This window comes from Drosophila tropicalis, unplaced genomic scaffold, assembly GCF_018151085.1.
Source record: "Drosophila tropicalis isolate 14030-0801.00 unplaced genomic scaffold, ASM1815108v1 contig_1009, whole genome shotgun sequence".
Classification (NCBI taxonomy): domain Eukaryota; kingdom Metazoa; phylum Arthropoda; class Insecta; order Diptera; family Drosophilidae; genus Drosophila; species Drosophila tropicalis.
In genome coordinates, this window is record NW_027172367.1 from 523,280 (window position 1) to 546,508 (window position 23,229).

General features: G+C 39.7%; 1 protein-coding gene across 1 annotated transcript in view; it reads right to left on the reverse strand.

The window, feature by feature from the left end:
• Positions 1-23,229, reverse strand: part of Sema1a (semaphorin 1a) — a 149,366-nt gene that overhangs the window by 37,373 nt on the left and 88,764 nt on the right. The window contains 2 exon segments of the mRNA XM_068302551.1: positions 2,581-2,689; positions 13,851-13,947. Coding sequence (XP_068158652.1) covers positions 2,581-2,689; positions 13,851-13,947 — 206 coding nt within the window.

Consider the following 23,229-nt stretch of genomic DNA (forward strand, 5'->3'; position numbering starts at 1 on the left):
AACAACAAGTGAGATAAATGAGTATGCGACGAATGAATGGATGGATAGATGGATGCATGAACGAATTGAAATGGAACTATAAAGGGTAAACAAATGGCAAAGCACGAGTACTTTTGTGGTTTCTGCATTTGAGCCGGGTTAAAGTGGGGAACAGAGCAAAAGTGTTGGAGCCACCTGTGTGCATAAATTAAAACCATTTCCGTAGGTCTAAATGAACAATGGTCGATGCCGATGCTCATTCCCTTGGACAGTCAAAGCTGAAGCTAAATGAATGCAAAATGTTGGGATTAGGGAGCTGTAGGAGAGGGAAAACAATCTGCAAACCAAGTCAAATGCTTAATGATGGGACAACTGAACAGCAAAATGGCATAGTAAGCGAAAGCTTGTGGTTCTCATTTACGAATTCCTTTCAAGCATTGTTAACTATTCGCAAACTTGTATAACACGCCAAGAAACAATTATGAGGAAAATTTATCGATTATATACATACATACATATGTATGTATGTATGTATGATTATGTAGCCTTTGCGGTGAATGGAAGAGGAGCTTTATAATGCATGAATGCCATAACAATCAGTTCTCTCTCGCTTTCTAGCAAATTATTTATCATCCGAATGTGCTTTTTATAATATTTGACTTTTAACAATAAAAGCAAATATTTCAACGAGGTTTTATTAATTTATTCCGTGGCATATGTTTGCCGGGTTTTCTGGTTATTTTCACCTCTTTGTCCGATGCGTTGGCATTTTTCATATTTTGCCACTTGACCGATTGAGGGGTCGGTGGATGGGGCAAAGAGTGCATGAATATGTTATGATGATGGCGATGATGGCTGCTCATTTTGTATGAGTTGCGAATTCCGTTTCCAGCTATTTATGTAGCTTAAAGGCAAAAAAATAATTGTGGCAAACAATATATCAATCAAGAATTTAATACTCAAAAAGACAGCGAATACTCACAATGGAGAAGTAGTCGCTGGCTTTAACCGTTTTCAAAAACATTTCAATTTTAATGAAATACTTTGAAATTGAAATATCATTTTACGAGATCAGTAAAGTGAAACCAATTAGTAAGGACCAATAAATTCAGAGGGTCTGGGTCCTTTTGTGTGTCATAGATGAGGATACTTTGATATACAGATTCCGTATCATAGTTTTGATTGATTGATGGGCTAGAGCTGAGTTTGTTGGCCTAATTTTTGAAGGCGGTTGGTTAACCAATTGCTTTGAACGACTTGACTTGTCGTGACTAAATCGCATATTTTCGGTTGGGTTTATTTTGGTGGCAAAATCACTGGCAAGTTCAATCAACATTATCTTCATAAGATCAAAAATTAGCGCAAATGTCAGTTAATTAAAATTGTAAATTTTGAACTTTTCATTAATACGCGAGAACTGCAATTTCTTCCTTGAAGTAAAAGTTAATTTGTTCTGCAAGTTTTTGGTGGGGGAAATGGCAATCAGACACGCCATATGAAAAGAGAAACCAAATGGAAAGCTAATTCTTTCCTTCGATGCTATAAATAACTGTGCATAGAGAGAGTATTGTAACATTTGCAGCAAGTCAAGTGGAGTCAGCGAGCAAATTGAGTTCAACAAATTGCACCTGTTAATTTTCTTGTTGCAGTTGGCAGTTGGCAGTTGGCGATGCCACGCCTAGCCAACAAGTGTTGGCTAATTACGTCAGCGACCCTCGATGGTTTCGAGCAGCTGCTTGGAAGTGCATTTGAGCATGCAAGAAAGCATAGAGAGGTGGCACGTCCTTCATTTCTCCTTTGTGCTCGCCATTTTGTGTTTACTTGACCGGAAACGGAAGGCGCAACAGCGCAGCACAACAAGAAGGAGCCAGAGAGATGTGGATGGAGACGGAGCCCCAGACAGAGGCAGGCCCAAAGGCTACCGAGGGGGGCAGAGTGAAACGAAGCCGTAGAAGTCGATGCAAACCATTTGAAAGCCAAAATGTTTGCCATTTCCATTAACCAAGAAGCAAAAGCAAAATCCAAACTTTGCTTTGGGGCTTGTTTATGCTTTGGCTTTGACTACTCATTGCAATCCCCCACACCCCCTGACAGTAGTTAGCAGTTTTCTTAATGGGTCAACTGGAACACATCAAGACGAAGAGCTTTCAAAGAATTTCGGGCATTTGTTTTGTTTTTTTTCCTTTTTTCCTTTGCTCGGACTAGATAGACAGAGACAGAGCTAAACAAACTAAATAAAAATAGCGCAGAAAGTTGCATAAATCAATTTCACTGATGCAGAAAACATTTTATTGCTTTGTTTTTGTTTTCGGTTTTCGCATTTCGCCTTTCGCAAAGTTGCAACGGAAGCAGCAACAACGAAATGGAAATCGAATGGAAATGGAAATGAAAATTGCAATGCCCTCAAGGCAAAGTGCTAAAAAAAAAAATATAAAAACTTGAATTTGAGAATTCGGGTTTCTAACTAGAACACAAATTTCACCTCAGGTGTGAGCTACTGATTAATCGGGTCACAGCAAAATCACGCCCAGATAAAGCCATATAGGTCGTAAGTCCTTCCAACTAGGATCATTGGGGTATACAAAATGGAGTAGTACTCACCTCATCTTTGCCCTTGACGAGACACATTTTGGTATCATCCTCTGGCGATGTCCAGATCAGACGTTGCTGCTCTGCGAGATCGTGTATGCTTAAATTAAATACGGTATTTCTGCAATGAAAGAGAGAAACAAAAGAACGAAATGATAACGTCTTACTGGCGAATGATAACGTTTAAAATAGTTTAAAGGGAAATGAAACGGCCATTTGGATTTCGTTATTTTTATTGTTTTTGCTATGGAATTTCAACAGCTTGTGATTTTCTTAATTAAAAAATTAATTAAAATTCATTTAACCTTTGAACCTCAATCAACGTCCCTTGGCCGTTGCTGGGTTACTTTGCTTTTAACCTCTTTCTGCTGCAGCGCTCATTGTGAAATTTATGCCAAAAATTCCAAAATTTCTCGTTAATAAAATTTTGCACACCCAAAATGAAGTGGAACTAAGGACTGGGCATGTGGGCTGTGGTGGGCGTGCCATTCCCTGGCTTATGAGGTGAACAGAAATTTTATAAAATCAACTCATTGATTATTGAAACCACAACTACATACATACGTGTGGCCATGTGTGTGTGTGTGTGTGTGTGTGATTGTGAGTGTGTGTATATGCACTTTGGTCGAACATTTTATGGTTGCCGTGTCAGCCAGAAGAGAAGGCCAAATGAGGCAACCTTATCGAAACTTCCGACATTTTTGGTTGAACGCAGCAAAGAGAGCGGAAAATTTAAAATAAATATATGTATGTATGTACCTATGCACACAAACAAAAACACACACACATAGTACATATACCGTTTATGTATATATATGTTCTTATATAACTTGACTTTGCATAGAGCATGGCAAATTGGTTTGGGGAAGGCAAAGCAATGATGCGGTTGGTAAAAGTGGAGAAAGATTCTGCTATCCCCCAGCTGGGAAACGTGCAACCATTTGTGCTTTTGCGGTTAATATAGTTGAAATAGTCCTTTTCATTTTATTATTCAACATTTGCTTATCAATTAACCCGGGAAGTGAGACACATTCGACATGATTCCTATAAGTATCTTATATTACTACCAAAAAGCTCGTACATATTTGAATTCGCTTCAAGTTTCTTTTAATCTAAATATTTTGAATGAAGATTTTCACTAGATCTGCGACTTTTTGGAATCCTATCAAACGTAAGGATTGTGAAGAGATAAACTTTATAATTTTACGGTTTCCTTTTTCATTTTGAGTCTTTCAGACAGAAGTTAGAAGGCAGAAAATGAAACATTTCTCCCTCTTCGCTCTCTTAAACACCATTATCAGTCGATATAGCCATGTCCTTGCGATAGTTAATCCCTCTTACATACTCACAGCTGAGAAAGGAAGAATCGTTGGAAAACCAAGTGAGAAAAAGGGTTTTGTGCCTGGTTGGGTTTGGACCTTTTCACCAATTTTACTATATCATATAACTTTAACAGAAACAATCGGAATAAGAGACTCTTTTGAGGAGAATATTGTGGTAACACTAAAAAGTTAAAGAAGTCTACACTTATGATGATGATGGCGGTAATGTGGGTGGTTCTTGGTGGTCGAGTTATAAGAAGTTGATTTTGTGGTTTGCTTGCATTAATCTCTAGACGAATATCGTGTCTTTGGATGTTCGTAATGAAACTTTTCTCTATTTGTATTGCTTCAAGATCCTTGTTCTGGTATTTGTGCACTTCTCTTTGGGACATGGATAATAATAGTACATATCCATGTTGGGGCTATTAGCCTAATAAATGATAGCTGCTTGAGTTTTGGTTTGCTGATTTTTCGCGAGCTTCACTTTTATGTAGAAATCACTATAGCCGGCAAGGCTAAATAAACTTGGGAATGGGTTAAGTTAGTTTCCTTGATAGTTTTGCTTCATGTTATTAAAATTCTCAAGTGGTTTAAGCGTTCCACAGACAATCTGCCCACCTTTTGGACTGTTTAAAATGACCTCAACCCAGGTAGTCATCAGCTAGTTTCTGTTGTGTCAGTTTACCTCATTATATTACTAATCAGAATTTACATTTACTGTTGAAAAGTAATAGAATTGTGTGATGTTTGTGGACCAGGTCCGTAGTTTCGAAAAGTGTTAACCGAAAAAAACTAATCGCATATTGCCAAATTTGTTAGGCCAACTCTGATTGCTTTGGGAGAGCGGAAAACTGAAATCCTGTATGTGTTTGTGGACCCCATCTGAGTTCGGGACCATTAACATAACGTAAGCCCTGCGGAGGCTGCTATTGTTTGGCAATTATGCAGCGCGCTTTAATTATGACAACGGCACACGGCAACTTCAAACGAACGTGCAACGGGCCGCCAACAAGAACAATTCAGTTGGTGACTCTGCAGATTGCAGTTTGGTTGCTTGTACTCAGAGCTGTCTGCTCCTCCTGTCAGCAACTCGGCAACCTGTGTATAAATATAAAATGTGCAGAACGAAATTAGCATACGAAAGGTGCCGAGAGGACAAAAAAGGACGAGAGCAGCAGCAGTCACGCCAACATGGCGGATGCTGCCACACACTGAGAGAAGAACTGAAACCCCAAGTAAATTAAGAGAAAAGGAATACCCTAGCATATTCCACGGAATCGAGTGTCAGTGGGGAGATAATCAAGCCTATAATATAGAAGAAATGACTAACTATTTAGTTGCATCTTTTTACTAAAAACTAATCAAAGTTATTTAAAGTCCTTAATCATTTTTAATTCTAAACAATAGAGTCAAAATGATTGGTTGAATCGATGTTTCTAGTTGTTAACTTGTCTGCTCTTTAAAGAGCATTACAAGAGGAAATACTCCTTGTAGGTTGTTGGCTTGGGGACAGGTACACACCCAAACACACGCACACACACACACCCACACACACACACCCACACAGACGACTAGCGCGGTAAACAAACACATAAACACTTTAACGCACTCCTTAGCACACATAGTAGACGCATACTAAGGCAATGATATTTACACGCTTGCGAAAATGTCCTGGAAAGGCAAAAGCGGCTACAACAGAGGGGAGTCGTGGGGGAGATTTGAAAATAACGGCGGAGCACTGATGGAGGGGCAATACGCAAGAGGGAGGGGAGTAAAACAACTTTATGGAACGCATTTGGCGTAAAAACCGCGCTCATAAATATTTTCCACACGGCGGAGTGTGTTAGTTGTTGTTGCAGTTGCAAGTGGTGAATGCAACGATTACGAAAGGATTTTCAGTACTTTGCGCCCGCTGTGTGTGTGTGTGTGTGTGCAGCGTCATTTTAGTTGTATCTGTGCAACTGAAAAACGCAGTTGTTGGGCCATTTTGAAAACGTTCAAGATTATGTTTCCGTTTTTTTTTTTTGTTGCTTTTTATTTGCGTGTTTATTTTTTCAAAGATATATATTTTTAATAAGAAGTGTTTAAAAAACAAATGGTAAACTACAACTAAGCGGCTTATGCTTTAAATAAACATTTAAGCCATTTTGTTGCCCGTTTTTATTATCGAGAGCATTGAGTTTTAAATATTCAACACAGAATACACATATAAACAATTGTGACTGTGTGTGTAATAACTAGGCAAATCAGACAGAAACCAAACACACAGTTTGAAATATTTGCGGTTTTCCGGGAGTCCTCAAAATCGATGGCGGTTACTCTCGTCCAATCTACATTCATGAATAAATCGACGGAACGCATTCAGAGATATGTTGCAACTATTCCAAATGACATTTTAAATGCCAAATTTATGTATTTATTTCGTCCAATAATTTACACTTTCTATTACTGTTGGATTTTTAAGCCTTTAAGCCGAATTCTTTCTGGCATTTTGTTTCAAAAGGACATCTAATTAGTTAATTTCTGGAAAATCAATAATTGATTTAAGGGAAAATCCTATTGAAGCATATTCAAATATTGAAAAGATATCTTTGATTCGTAGGGATAACAATTTGTTGTCACTTTCTTCTTTGGCCAAATTTCGAACTCTTTGAAATTGAATTAAAACAAGAGGATGTGCCGAATTGAGATAAGATTATAAAGTTCGTGCTTAGTGAAAACATTCTGTAAATCGTTTATTTAAATAAAGTTTTAACTCTCAGTGTAGATATGAGTGTAAACAATAATGCTAACCACATTCTTAGTATGGGTGTTCTTCGAATTGGCATTCTAATTATTGAAACTACTTAAATATTCAATTGAAGCTACATTTTTGAAAGGTTTTTGGGTTGTGAACGCAGACTCTTGGTTTCATTTCTGAATAATTTAAACACATTTAATAAGAAGCCATTGCTTTGTTATGACTGAAATCGGTCGGCGCTCTCAAAAGGCAAGACCCGCAGGCAGTGGACCCTTTTCAAATATCAACCGAGCAACAACCACCAGCAAAACAAAAGACACATGCACATAAATAACAGTATTGTGGTCGAAAAGCTTTCAAAAAGCGTTGGGAAATTGCAGCACGAAACGAAAATAAAAAGCAAAGGCCGACAGTGAGAGTGAGAAGGAGAGATAAAATAGATTGAAAAGGATACATGAGAAAAGGGAATGGAATTCTTGTCGCCATGGCCGCCATTTTGTGGTTTGACCCACAAAAGTATCAAGTAGACAAAACACAACAACAACACCAGAAGCCCTGTGGCACAAGTCTAGACCCAAAAGAATAGCAGACCAAAGAAGAAGATGCAAATCACTCATACGCAGCGCTGTCGCCATCCTCCCGCTCCGCTAGTCCCTTGATCTCAAATAACCTTGATTGTCATGCCAAGCCAAAGCAGTCCAAAAAGGAAACAGTGTATTGTCCTGTTAAGGGTATTATACAATTTGTCAGATGTTTGTAACGCAGAAAGGAAAGCGTCTCTGACCCCAGGAAGTAGAAAAATATTTTCTTGATCAAGGACAACAACCAGGCCGATCTAGCTATGACCGGCTGTTCATTCTTCCAGGACAACTTAAAGCAAGAATTTAAATAAGAATTGAGAAATAAAGGGTATACATTTGTATTGAATAACAGAAAAAGTTTCTGCAGTCATGAACTGCAAGGGTATATAATCTTCGACTTAAGTTTCCTTCTTTTAAATTTTTTTCGCATTTTCCGCTTCTGTTCTTTCTTTTGATAGCCAAGCAACGCATCTAGTCCATCACCTTACAGGACCCATTCCATCAAAGGCACTGCCTTTATAATCTTCATTATTGTTATCTCAGTTATCATCAATATTGCTGATTCAATTCCTCAGCTTGTTATTCAGCGCCTAATAAATCACAAAAAAATATACATTTTCCCCATTTTTTCCTGCAGTGCGTAATGAGCATTTTCAACGCACAATCTGATTAATTTGTTGTCAGCTCAGGCGAGAAACCAAATGAACATTATTCGTAAGTATATCTAAGCATCATTAATTTAAGCTATGATTTGTAATCAAATATATTCAAGTTATGAATGCCACTGACAAATCATTTGATCAAACTTGAATGTGATATTTGACTACTGACCATTTTAGCACTTCACTGCAAAACTCTTTGTTATTTGAGTAGATCCTTTCTGAAAAGAACGAGAGCAGCTGAGACATTTAAGCCTTCAATAATATCATAATACAAGGAAACGGGCTTAGGGCTTGGACTAGGAAGTGGGTCAAGCAACTCGCGAAACTATTAACAAATCTATTCAACCGCCTCTTTAATATATTCACAGACAGTCAAGCCTTCGAACCACGCGATCAAGAACACTTGCGATACAGAACTGTCCTCTCGTTCGGCAGATTCCTTGAATTGTTGCTAAAGGCAGCCATTTATCTATTTAGCTATCTCGTTAATATCACAAGAAATGAACCAAACGGGTTGTAGGATGCCCAAGGAAACCCACGAGAACAAGTTTAACCTACTAGACCGCTTATCTATCTAGCTACCTGGGAAATTATGTATCTCCTGAACTTGCGATATGCATTCAAATCAAGTTAAAAATAATGATTTTACCTGTAGTTAACGTATTTATTTAGATAGGGGGAGAATTAAAGCGATTAGACTTGGTATTCCTAATGCCAAATGCGGGAGTGAATAATGTTTGTCTCCTGAATGATGCTAAAAATCGAAATTCAAGGTTTCTTTCGATAATCCTTCCAACTGCGTCACAGAGAAGTCAAAAATTATTGAAGCGCAGCAGGAGCTTCTCCTTCAAAGCCCAACTGAGCCTTTGTCATTTTTCATTGCTTATTTGATTTTTCTAGGGCTTACGGAGCCAATTGCAGAATTTGAGTTTTTGTTGTGAATGGATGCATCGAATTGACGGTTTGAATTTCAACTTTCCTCTCTGTCTGGGAAAATGTCGAAACTGTCAAATGCCAAAAACGAAAATGTGAATTGCCTGTAGAGTTGCACGAGAAGCAGGAAGCCCCAGCCAGGTGGCATTTGATTTTACCTGCAGGTCATGTGTCTCCGTCTCACCTGCTGTTTGTTGCTGGCTGCCTGGCAGGGCAGCTCTGCTCTGGAGTCTCGGCCTTCAACATGACAAAGCGCATAGCATTTCATCAATGGAGCCGAGAAGGACAGAGCAACGTCGAGCCACACATTCAAGTAAGCTTGATTAAAGCCTTCCCGATTGCAAACCTATTACGACTACCCGCCCTGAAGTCAACTGCAATACATAAAATATTCGTCACAGTCATTTCCAATTTGTCAGATGGATTGAATGAAGCTTTGATACAAATTTAATATAATGTTATGTCTGCAAAATGCACTTTGTCTAATTATAAAGTATCCGTAAAAACAATCAAGAGTCAAATCATTCAGGCCGTTAATATAAATGACTGGTTTAAAGGTTTGTCACACTAATTAATTGGTAATTTCTGTCACATAAGGACTTATACCCAACAGAATCTTCTAGGCATTGCTGTTTATCTGATTTCACTTTTCCTTTTGCCCTGCAAGTTTTCGTGAACATTCCAAGGCGGTAAATAATGCAAGGGAATTGGCTTCAGGGCCCTTAACATTGTTAGCAACTCAATGGAAAACCTTCGTGAGTTGTCTGTGCCACTTGGCGAACAATTCAATCTGCAATCTTCCATTAAACACATTGGAGAAAAAACGGCGCGCTTCAGTCGTGATGAAATTGCCATGAAATCCGTTTTGGAAGACATACACTGGTGCGGCAAAAAAACGCATGCCACATTGCCTGAAATTAGCAGAGAATTGTTGTGCACACACACACACACCGAGATACCCACAACCACACCCGCACTTATTCGTTGACGGTGAATGAATGCATCGTGAAAACGAGCACAAACGGAAATGAATTTGCGGTGCAAAAATGATTGTTGCGCGGTTGCACAAAAGCTTGCCCCATCACTTGCAACATACCACAAGAAAACCGGAATAAAAGATGGCCACAAGTTAAAAGAAGAAATGAAAGGAGTAGAGCCAACTGGTAGAACTGACAAAGGGAAATTGCAAGCGAAAATTTAATGCCCAACACTGTGGAGAGAAAATAGTGGACAAAGTTTTGTTATTTGGAAATGATATGTGAAATCGAAAGGCATTATACGGCTTTGAAAGGTTCTACAAATGATGTAGACTTATATAATCGTCGAAAGGATCAAAGAAGTAAATAGCTCTTGTTCCACTGTGCGGGATTCGCACGAACCATACGATGAAAGAGACACTAAGAGCCAACAGATAGGCCGACATACAAAAATACAAATACATCTGAATGCACACACACACACACATGGTTATAACGAAAGCAAAATGCCACTCGGCACCGTTAGACATTCGACGCTGAAATGGGTTTCTTTCTTTCAGTTGAGTTCCGCCATTTTGGTTCCTTTTTCGTTTAGCAATTTTATTTCCTCCTTTGTCGCTATTCCATTCGATTGCCAACCTGATGCGGTGACAGCAGCGAATGGAATACGGCGAAGCCAGCGACATTTTGCACATATTTTCCATCTTAATGTGTTAACCCAATTTTCGTGTCGAGCGCTTAGTACTACGCTCGGTTTGTACAGGATTGGATTGGATTGGATTGGATGCCGACAACGATCAATGAGACAAGCTATACACAATTTGCCGCCAAATTACGAGTATAACGTCCTTCCATACGAATTAACGAGCCTTGACAAAATTTTCAGAAGAAGCATGCAATCTAGATTGAGTTAGACAACCACTCTCACACGTTAATTTGCATAAGTGACACTTGCCAGAGGCAAGAATAGATAGAAACTTGGCTTTTTAATGCGTTCTTGGCCACCGTGACAGACAATTAGACAGAATTTAGACAGAGACGTTCTGCTGACAGACGGCCGAAAGGTCAAACGAGTGCACTAAGAAGAATTCTTTCGAATAAAAGTTTCATCTTGATGTTTTTTTTAGAATATTCATATGTATGTATCGGTTAATAAAATAAATCTCCGGATAAGGTGCTAGGAAGGTAACTTTGCTGACTAATTTAAACAAATTCTTTTTGACAGCACATACATATTTAGTTTGAGAGCGGGTGAGGAAATGGAGGCGCACGTTTTCCTATATGTGTATATGTATATCCCACATTGTCCGTGACGTTTCACATGCAAAACGCGTGTCACATTCGCATTTCCGGCTGTCATGCTAGTTTACCCCACACACACGAAAAAAAGGACCTCTCTCACTCACATACAATCTACATACACGTGGCTTTGTCGTGCCCTGCAAAAAAGTAAGTTTTGTCAGAAGAGAAGAAAGCATTTGCGACTTCGCTTCGAATATCATAAAATTCCATAATTTAATAAATTTACTCATGGCCTTTTTGATTTTCATTTAAATGATCAGAAATTAGCAAAGGCAAAAGCGATCAAAATGGGATTAAGAGGTAGGGAAGGGTATTCAAAATTCAGCACGGTCGAAGTAAGCCTGGCCAACTGGGTTTATTTTTTTGGCTTTCACAAACAGTTGCCGTTCGTTACTTTGGTTACTTTGGCTCTTTTTTGGTCTGAGGTCAACGGGCGGGGTGGGGAGAGGGAGGAGCGGGAGGGGAGTGCGTGCATGTGTGTGTTTCTGTGCTCCTTTTGAAATGTGGAACTTGTTAAAAATCCATTAATCACGTAAGTGGCAACTCTGGCAACGACAACGTCGGCATACAAATGCGTTCATGCGTGCAAAAAGCTGAGAAGCTTTCCCCTCCAGCCCCTCTCGCTCTCTCCCACTCTCTTCTACCATCCCACCTATGCTGAAGACGGAGCTTTCTCTTCCTCTTCCTACACTATTATTTACACGCACTTCACTGACACAAACACAATTCAGTGTATGAGTGTGTGTGCGAGGGTGCTCGCTTAATTTTTCTACTTTAGTGCGTTTGCATTTTGCTGCCTCATTATCTTCCTTTCACTTCCTGATTTCGACTGAAAATATTTACTAGAATAATTGCATTCAATTTGAGAACAAAAGCTTATTTTGCAATATTAGCTTTTAATAGAATAAATAGAAGGGTTAACAAGGACTCGATGTAATCTCGCCAACTTAAGAACAATTGAAGAAAGATCCAATGCTCTGATTAAATCAATAAATTCCAGTAGACTTAGAGCCAAATTTACAGCATTTCATTTGAGGAAAAAGATTACTTGGTCAACACTAAGGGAGTTTTCATTCCAATTAACCTTTCTAGGAGAACTATGTCACTTTGTGGATTTCTTCATTTGGTAATGCTTTCAACTTTATCTCTTAACTTTTCGGGTTGACTCGAGAAAAGTGTGATAAATGTTTTCATTTGAAATTGCTGCAAGAAATGTTCATGCACATGCCTTACTAATTGCTAAAACCAAACATTTTCCCTCTACAGCGCCTTTTGCTAAATTTATTTTTGCACCATTTTTGCAAATTTTATGTGGCTGCAACGCACACACACTCTTTTTTAGTGTGTGGCCAAAGTGGACTGCCAAGTCGTGTTAATATTAAATTACCAAAAACTATTTGCAATTTTCAAAAGTTTTCCCACTGTCTGCTGCGTAGACATGGTAGTCCTGGCTGGCGCTGTGTTTCGGCCCAGTTCGGTTACTTTTTGCTTGGTTTCTATGTATGTGTTGACGTCTTGTCTTACAAGCTGCACGCATTTCACATTGGTAACAAATTCCAGCACTCTTCACTTGTACCCTTCCTTCTTATCATTCTCTCTCTCACACACATACGCACACAAGTTTATTATGTCTGGCCTGGCATACGAAAAGTATGCAACATTTTAATATGTGTGCCAGCCAGCTGAAAGTGTGTTTGTATGTATGTGTGATGATAGCGAATGGGTGGGGAGTTTCTATAATAAACCCTGGGCAACCAACATTTGTAAGCATCTTTTGCGGTCTAAGCCAAGGAAAGACAAAATTTACAGTGAACACACACACACACACATTGTCTGGGTCGCAATCTTTTGTCTTCCTGCCACAATTCTTTAGACTCCCCAATACCCAAACTCCGCCTGACTCCGACAGAGTACAACTCCAACTTCAGATTTCGTCTTCAAGTCATCTTGAAAACTGGCTGCTTGAAAACTGAAAACTTGGAGCATCTTCTCTCATATCTTTTGGGCACCTGGTGCAAAGTTTTTCCCTTGTTTTTCTAGCCAGCGTTGCAAAATCAAAGTTAGCACGCATGTTGGTCCTGGCCCGTGTTTGCCCTCTTCAATCTTGGGCAAAAACTTTCGCATACATGAACACGAACTCGGAGTATCTTCTACTTAAATTAAATACAATGTGTGCGAAAAGTAAATTGAAGTTTGCTTTATGTGGATTTTTCACTCGTTTTCAAGGGTTTCTTTTTGTTTTTTGTCTGCTCATAGTTTCGTTTTGAGCGAGTCTACAGGTACCTGCAAAAGTTGACATTTAGAAGCAAAGGATACATGAAAGGCAGGTGAGCTCGCTATGGTTTGGGTTAAAACTTGAACTTTAAACTGTTGCTTGGCATGCTTGAAACTTACTTTGCCTGCTATCTTACTCACATTAGATGTATTTTACTTCTGTGTAGATCAGCTCTGTGTTTTATTGTTTATAAATCTATTAGAATCTTTTAGCAATATTCAAATTTAAATTGAGGGATTTTGTCCCTTCTCTGCCCTTTAAATCGACTTGACCAAACGCAACCCACAACAGACTTTTTCCTTTTGAGTTCAACACAAGCAAGAAGAATGTCGCACGAAAAGGAAAAAGTAAGTCGACTAAAGTGAATGGGGTTGAGAGGCACTCGAGTGACACGCCCACAAGATTGTTTTGTGGATGGCTTTTATTTTCAGTTTTAGGTTTCGTCGAGTCGTTTCTCTTTCATTCTTCCTTTGCATTGGTAAAAACTCACCTAGCACCGATGAGCAGGCTATTGCCATCCTTGGTGACGAGCTTGAAGTGATCCACGACACTTTCGTTGCCCAGAAATTTTAGTATATCTTCAGGACCTGTAAAATAGAACAAACCAAAAGATATAGTCAAGTAATTGTATATTCTATAAACTAAACTCTTCCTTTAAAAAGGCGTAGGGTGTTTTTGGGGAGAAGCATGCAAATGCCTAATTAGGCAATTAGGCGGCGTTAAAGGCGACAAAAAGCATTTGAGAAGACGTCAAGAAAGAGGGCTAGGAAAAGCGAAAGGGAGAAAATGCTAAAAATGGCGCAGCACAGGAAAACAATGCAGCTGTCGGCCAAAGCTCAGGAGTTGGGAATGGAGTTTCTCCAGTTGCTAGATATGCAAATGAGGACACTGAGTAGTTCGGGCTAGGGGAATCCGAGGGTGGCGTGAGCGGAAGACGAAGGAGGTTATGCGGGCAGCTGCACAAAGGATTGCCCGTTTAGTTGCAAAAACAACAACTGCAGCAACAGGGAAGTAAAGTTTTTGTCATTTGTTTACTTTAGTTATTCGCATTTACTTTTTGTTATCCTCGGCGAAAGCGCCGAGGCACAAGGAGGCACTGGTTGAATAAGGAAAACCGACCAAGCCACCGCTGATGGTTGTCACTTGCCACGAACTTAAAAGCCATGATAAACATGCGAGGAGAGCCCACACTCATTAAACGGCAAGGGAAAACAAACTGCTTTTAGAATTTATCACACAAAACTTCAAAAGATACCTACAAACGTAACAACTGGTAAAACAAAGGTGTATATCATCTAGGACCTTACTAACCAGGCCTCACTGAAAAAGAACTTTAAGGTATATCCACTTGCTGTCTCTGAATCAACTTGCAAATTTAAAAGTTCCTTGGTATCCAATGCACGAGCTAAACTCTCTGTTCATTAAACATAATCCGCCATTTGACCAATGATATCGCAGTAAGCTGCTCATTCACTTTTTTCTCGGACCGGCAAACCTTTCAACTTTGACTGCATGTGGTCAACCGCAAAGTGGCAAAAAATGGTGCAGCTCGTTTTTTTATTAGTGATAGAAAAGATTCTTCTCCCATCTCGTGGGACTCTGTTTGCCCATGTGTATACATCTGTGTATACAGCTCCACCTACCAACGTATTGAAAGTGCATTTGGACTTTTCATTTCACCGGCATCATCTCACCCGCGAACTCGAAAAAAGTACTGAAAAACCCAGCTCAAATTAATGGGCAGAAAAAACGTGGCTTTATGCGAGAAGCTTTACGTTGGAAGTGAAGAACAAGCCTTTTGTTTGTCTGACATTTAACGTGACACATGGGGACATGTGGGAGAAAGGCGCTAGTCTGATGATGGGAGGTGCCAGGACGAGATGCTGAGGGTGACGTGAAAGTTTCAACAGTCTGATGAAGCGACTGTTTTAATTTGGTGCTTTAATTAAAAACAACAAAGACTCTCTTTTGCCCAACAATAAAAACAGGAAATTTGTCAAGCGTCGGGAAATGGCAATGCGAGAAATAACTACGAGAGGAAATTGAAAAAAATAATTGCAAAAAAAAAAAGAAACAACAAAATGAAATGGCACAATGACAACAACGTGTCTCATTATCTGATAAAACAAAACTTTGTGGCTCTTTAACAAAGAAATGTCCAACTATGTATACATTATAGTTGATTGCCTTCATGTAGCTAAACTGGATGACAACAGCATTAAGGCAATCCAAGGACAATCTGTGCTATACTATTTGATCGGGAATCGAACTGGCTACATATATCGTCGTAAAGGATACAAAAGTCACCTCGAAAACCTTTTCCATACGTTCAACAATTTTTCGGTTTGACTAACTTTTGTTTAATGCCACCGCGGGCGAGGCTTTTTGTCGACCCTGCGTAAAACTTCTCTAAGCCCAAAATTGTAAGCTAATATTTGCCTTACCTAGAAATATACACACACATACATACATATATACATACATACATACTAGAAGAGCAAACAAAGAAACAAAAAGCAAAAATTGTTCACAACCGAAAATCTAATATTTACCTTGACTTTGCCCAGAAAATGTAAACTGCAACTCAAAACGGCCAAGCGCGAAATGGCAGTGGAACTCGCCATCGCCAACGCCATCGCAATGGCTCTGGGCCGAGGCTAAAGCCTGTGCCAGGGCCTGGTCCCCGGACCGCTTTCGATGTCCCCCTCGACAGCCATTTCCCTTACATATATTTGAACAAAAGCCAGAGGAGCCAGAATGGAGTAGTAGTTGATGGGGAAGAGTAGTGGAGGCAGGGGAATACCCGTAAAAAAACACACACACACAGAACGCAAAGGAAAACTGACAGAGTCTATCACTTTAATCAACTGGACTCGACTGTGTCGACTCTGAAAATTATGCAAATTCAACGAAAATAACGTAAATTCTGACGTGCGAATCTACAAATGGTACTCTTCTCCTCCAGTTTGTATGTGACTTCTCTGCCCTGCTCTGGGGAGTTTTGCACTGCGGTGACAACGTGTTCATGTTTGACTTTGCCTTCCATTTTGACCGCCTGGCGGCCTGCCAGCCAACCAGCCAACCAGTCAGCCGGACGTACAGCCTCACTAGCTCAGGGAACGTGACAACGCAAGGAGTGGCCAACTTAATGGTCAACTTCCGACAAATGAAACGAATTTAAACCTTCCGAGGGGGAAATTTCTCCTCCCACTTGTGGTGCGGCATTTCTTTATACAAATTGCAGTGGAAAAATAAGCCGATTATTAAATATTTCTTAATGAATTTCTCATTTTTCTTTGGTGGATTCTTGAACAAATTTACAAAATAATTCCACGCGTATTGTGCAGACCAAAAATTTACACGTCCCTAGTGGCACCCTCAATGAAATGGGAGCCCAAACAAAACTGGCAGGTGAGACTTAATGCAGCTTGAGATTCCCAGAGTGGAGCGTTGAATTCGGCGGACAAAATGAGTGAAAGACAGACAGAGAAAGTATCTTCATATTAAATATTCAACAGCTTTATAAATGCAAGACAAATGTTGCTCGTTCTTGCTCTTAGAAATGGAAAGACGGGAAACTGTTGAGTCTGTAAATAATACAAACCTCCGGAAGAGGAGATGCACCTGCAAAGAATTTACTCGAGGCAGCAGAATAAAAACGTTTAAATGCATTTCAGACCATAGAACCTCTTCTCCACCTATCTACAAAACGGATTCAAACGACAAACCTTTTGAAATATTTAAGAAAAAAAGTTTATTACAAAGGATTACAAAAAAATTGATTAAGTAAAATGAAAAGGATTGGATAATTAGTAATTGTGTAACTTTTAGCAAATTTTTGACATCTCGAAAACAATGAAAACCCATGACGCAAAGTTCCATGTTATTTCAGCTTGTTTCAGTCTGAAATTGATGTTTTCACGGATAGCCCATCTGGATGCGTGGTCATTTAAAGTCCCTGGCACACACAAAGAAGACGCGGCATCTCATAAAAATTATATGGTTGAGAAAGAAAAGCCCAGGGCAAAAAAAAAAAAAAAAAAGAATGAAAAATGGAAAAGAAGTTGGAAAAACGGCTTCACATGCCGGAAAACAAAATGCAGCGATGCGTGAAAAACATTCCACGACTTTTGCGACGCCGCCAGTTCAGGAAGCTGTCCACCACCGGCCGATGTTCAATGGGAAAAAATTCCCAGTCGAGATTTGCATTTAATTGAAATGAACGTAGTGGCCAGTATCGGAGACACACACACACACACACACGATACAAATATACAAAGGCACAGAGGAAAAAGAGCGAAAAGCAAATAGCAGGAACCAAAAAGGGAAAAATCATTGGGCCGATGTGAAAGCAGAAGACTGACTCCCATTCGTAGACTCTGCCAGGTCGGCCTCTCTGGTTGGTCTTTGGTCTTATCTCTATTTCTCTCTCTCTCTCTCACTCTCACTCACTCACTCACTGCCTCTAGTTTATCCCACAAAGCGGTCGTACTCCTTTCTTGATTGGCTTTGTTGGTTATTTTGGGATAGAATTTTGTCTAATCCACTTTATATGAAATTCTGTTTCATAGAAGTTGCCAGTTTAAATTTCAACTTTCGCTGGATGGAATTCCTAGAAATGGGGACGATTCTAATTATCAGCGGGAAACCAGTGTTGGAAAACTACAAAGCTTTGCTTAGGGTTGATCAATAACTCAAAAACTGGCTGTTGATGATAGCTAATGTCATCCAATTGATTGTTTGATTTACTCAAATTTACGATAAACAATAATCCTACATGCCAAGGACACGGTCAAGGGTCTAGCCAGGGATTTGGTCGTACCCAGGTATCTATTTATCATCATCAATATTTCAAATTGTTGCCAATTTCTTGCACAATTCGTGCATTACAATTCGATTGGTTTGATCCAAAGAAAGCATCAAAAACTGCTTCGTAACCTTTTAAAAATGGCTTTAAAAAATGCTGATCTGAATCTCCGACCGATTTCGGAGGAACTTAACTGTCCAGAATCTGCCACAACGTGCCAATTTGTTGTAAATGGTAAACTGAGACACATTTTCTCTGCGTGCTTCGGACAAAATGAAATTAATCGACAAACGTTAAAGGAAATCCATAAAAGCCTTTAAATTCACTTAGGCTGGAAAGGAGGATGGGCGGGAATATGGGTCTAGGTTCGTCTTCTGTTTGGTACGCATGTCCTGCGGTGGCCACGAAATGTGACAGGATATGAACTACATGCCATTTATGTAGCAATTAAGACAACTTACGCCAAGTGGAAATGCAAACGCATCAGTACAAGGACCAAGGACCAGAAATAACCACTCATTCTCGTGCTCGTGCTCTCTCTTTCTCTCTCCTGCATTTTATGCAGTTTTAATTATTATTGTATTATTTTGCATTTATTTACGCATGTCGCGCTTTCGAGCCCGGCCTTTGTGTATTGGCCGTAAAGCATCTCTCTGCCACAATGATTCAGATGATGATGATGATGATGATAATGGGAAACTTCTGTCAGAGTTCGGGGTTCTTTTAATGACAACAAATTGTCACAACCAATTGCCAGGTGTTTTATTAAAGGACCCAAAATGAAAGTTGAAGAACAATTCGTTTAAGCGAGTTCAAGTAATGGGAAATCGAGTTATTAAAGAGATTGCAGTGTAATTTAAATTGGATAAAATGGACTTAACCTTACTTCGAATCAGAAACTTCATTTACAGCACAAACTGACTTTTGGTCGTTAATGCAATTGGATTACGATGGTGGGATCTCATCATATACAGAGATATGATACTTTATTTATGTTTTATGGAGGATGCAGAAAAAGAGTTTGGCACATAATGAAATAAAATGATCAAGTGTATAGGATGGAAGATGGTTAGATCTTTAATATTTATGTCATCCAAGTGACTTACTTTTTTCTTACAAGCAAAGAAATAAAGTGTCCTGCATGACGTTTGAGTCCTTTTTGTCATTAGAAAACTTGAATGAGTCTTGTTGTGTCTGTAAATGTGATTCCGCGCTTATGTCTGTGAATACATCTGTATGCCAACAAAGCATTATCTAGGCACAGCTCGGCTGTATGCTTACTCGCATAATCCTGGTCTGACTCTGTATCACTGTAAGAGCAGCCTGGTAACATGACGGAGATAAGATGCTTTACATGTGCCTAAACAAACAGAGGAAGAAGGCAAGTGACAGGTGGCGGGATGCGGGAGGCAAAGGTTGTCAAATGCAGAGGCAGCTCCGCACAGCCCACATCCATCTACAGCTGGGCCTGAGGTGCGCACTAAGTGAAGGCATGCTTGAATGAATCGCAAACATGGCCCAAAGATGGCATCAGCAGGGACGTGCGGCAATGGAGACTCAGGTGTGTATGCCAATCTGTGAGTGCATGGGTGTCCCTGTGTCCCCGTGTTTGACTGTGTGTGTGTGTGTGTATACTAAACACACGCGTCACTTATTACTATGACAATGATATGTACGTCCCGCACAAATATGAGCACGAGCCAACAACAGTGTAATTGATCAATGCTGACTGGGGCACGCACACAATCAAACAATGACTTGCAGTGCCTTGTAAATTGGCTCAACTTTATGCGAGCAGGATGAAGGTTTATCCCAGAACCTCCAAGGCCTCCAGTACCTCTGGCAGCGCAACATTCTCTCTGTTGCGTCTCTTCACATACGGCATTAGTATGTGCGTATAGTCTGCACTTGCACTGAAAGAAATCGGTTGAAGTACTCAAGAAAACACCGAGAAACTAAAATATTTTGAAACATAGAATCAATCTATTTTGTGTGCGCACTAATGTAAAGTAAGAATTAAACAAGGGTTCTATGCGTTGATATGGATACAAAGATTATGTTTGGCTATTTCCAGCGTCCTTCATGTAAAGTTTTTAAGGCAATCTTCGAACACCTTAATTAGTCATTCGCTCATTTCTTAGTCTTACATGATAGTCATTGCAAGTTTCTGACAGTGTAAGCACGTGCTAAAGTTTATGTATATTGCCTCCACAACTGATGATGACGACGCTGACGATGACGATGGCACTTTGTTCGTGTTTAATGATGCCGTTTGGATGTCAACCATACATAGATAGACAGAGAGAAAGAAAGAATGGGAAAGAGCGAAAGATAGACACACACGAACTCATTCCTGTGGCTCGTCTGAATCTTGACGGGGATTGGAGATTGGGCAAGATGGGATGGTCTCCTCGTACTCTGCTGCCCTTTACTGACATCATCATGTAGGTTATGTCGCTGCACGCTCGCTGGCTTTTCATCAACTCGCATCCAATGATTGCCATGTCATGGCATTCTCCTCTTGGCTGCTCCAATGACCCATAAAAGGGACGCTAGCCTAGCCTAGGGATGCTAAAGCAGACTTTGCCAGCTTTTGTGGTTCACAGATCTGAAAGCGGGTCATGTCAATTCGAGCATTAGCTGAACAAACCATAGCTAAACATAGTAACGGACAGGTGCAAGATAGAGATGCACCGAAACGGGGTGGCACTAGGCAACCGAACTCGTCAGAATGTGTCTATGTTTTCAATGCATCTCCAGTCAAATTGAGATTATACAACATTTCACTCTGAAATAACATTAACGTTGAAGTTGTGATCTAATTCATTAAGTTCTGCTTGTTTTGAACAATAGCTAAATCTTTAACTTACTTAAAGTGACATTAACATATATATAACATATATTCTAAGAACAACAAAAGGCAGTTAAAAAGGTTTTTTCTTTGTATGCACTAATCAGAAAAAAATACGAATGGCAGAAAGAGATAAAACATCGTAAAAGAAGACAAAAGATAAAAGCGCCGAAGGGTTCAGCCAAACAAAACGACATGCAAAAACAATCATGAACTTCTCCACAGATGGCAGGGGTTGATATCAAGAACCCAAAAGGCTGCAAAGCCAAAAAGTGTAGCCTACTTTTGTGCGGTTTATTTGAACTCAAAGCGAGCCTTTGGAATATCTTAACAAATACGTGTTTAAAAAAAACGATTTCTACTTATCGCTAGAGTGAAATGTTCATCCGACAAAGGCAACTTGATAAGAATGCCATAACTTGCACAAACCTGAAAAGAGAACAAAATATTGGAAATTAGACAAGGAGGTATGGAATATATAAGAATGTATGTAAGTAAAAGTAAAGATTTCTCCTGTAGTTGTAAGCGATAACTCTAGTTTCGTGTCATTTATATTGATTAGTTTTCAATTGGCACAGCCATTAGAACAAAATTGGCGAGCCAAACAAAATATTTTCAAAGATTACTTTTTGTAGTTGACTGTGGCAAAAAAAAGGACCCAAAATTGGTTGCGAAATTGGTAAAAGAACACCGGGACACAATAAACCAAAAAAACTTCAACGAAAAGGAGAGAAAAAGGTTGTGCATGTTGCCATTTTGGTTGGTCGCGCAGCTGCTTTGTTATCATGCTAGCAATTTATTTGCTAGTTGCAACAACATTTAAAGATGCCAATGAATGTGAAAAAACGGCAATAAAGAAAACTAAAATCGATGGAAATATTCGCTGTGGCATAAATTCACTTGTTTTCGTAAAGGGGACTGCACACAAAAAAGGAAAAGAGGGCACGGGAAATGCCTGCCTGTAACCCAGATTCGTTTTAGTTGAGAGGATTCAATATTTTTGTTTATGGTATTTTTTGCTCTCATGTGTGTGCCAACATGCACAGGTGTGTGAGTGTGTGTTTGTGTGTGTGTGTGTCGTTTACATTTCACCACAGCTGCAAATGGCGGAAAATGAGAGCAGTAAAAGCAAAGGAACAAGCCAGAACAACTAAAACGAGAAATGTACATTTTTTAAGCACTGTATTTACCGCTAAATTCTACAACAGAAAATAATGGAACAAGAAGGATGCAAAAGCGATGGCAGCTATTATTCGCAAGTCCTTTGAATGCAGTTGTTTAATGTTGCTCATGGAAAAGGTTCTTTCTAATGGGTAAATGTTCATTTAAGAATATCTGAATGTCGACATCTTGTGCCTTTGATGGTGCTCTTGCCGTATCCTGTTGTTATTGTTGTTCACTTATTGTTGCCATATATTTCGACTTGTTCCAAAAACACATGCGCATCGTTCCCCCTCAGGCAAATTTATTGAATTCGCACAGTGGCCAGGAAGGCAACTTAATTTTCGGCTAAAACTTTGTTACGGTTCGCCATGTGTTCAAAGGACGGAGGCATCGTGAAAAATAAAATAAAAAGGACCCCAGCAGACATTTTCAAGTGCCTTTGGGATGTGAAAAGCGGCAGGAACAGCCGCAGCCAAAGCAACAACAACAACGAACATAGAACAAACTTTTAGAACTCTGCTTTTGCTAGATATTCTCTATGTTTGAAGAATCTGAGAAGCTAAATCGGATCCTGTCGATCGAAAAATATCACTTGATTATAACTATGCAATAAACACCTTAAAGTTTAGTTTAATCCGATTGTTGCTACAAATGTGACTGACTTAATAAAATTAATAGAAAGCGATGCAAAAAGAGACCCTGCGAGTGAGATGGCAAATCAAAGTCAGCTGGGGAAACATTGTTTTAAAACGATGAAATGCCAAAGAGAAAAATTCATACGACGGGCAGCATCGAGGGGAGGGCAGGGAGCACCCCAAGCTGAGTTACAACTAAGCCAGCGAGGAGAAGGCAATAAAAGGCAAAAGTGGAATATGTGCCACAACGCTGAACAGATGCCAACGACCCACTGCACCGCTCCCTCACCCTACAACCTAAAATCCCCTCTCCATCAAAGCCGGTTACATATTTCCCCTCATGCGAGCCCACTTGAAACTTTGGCTCTATTGTTACTCCCAAACATCTCCCCCTCCCCTGGCAGGTCCCATC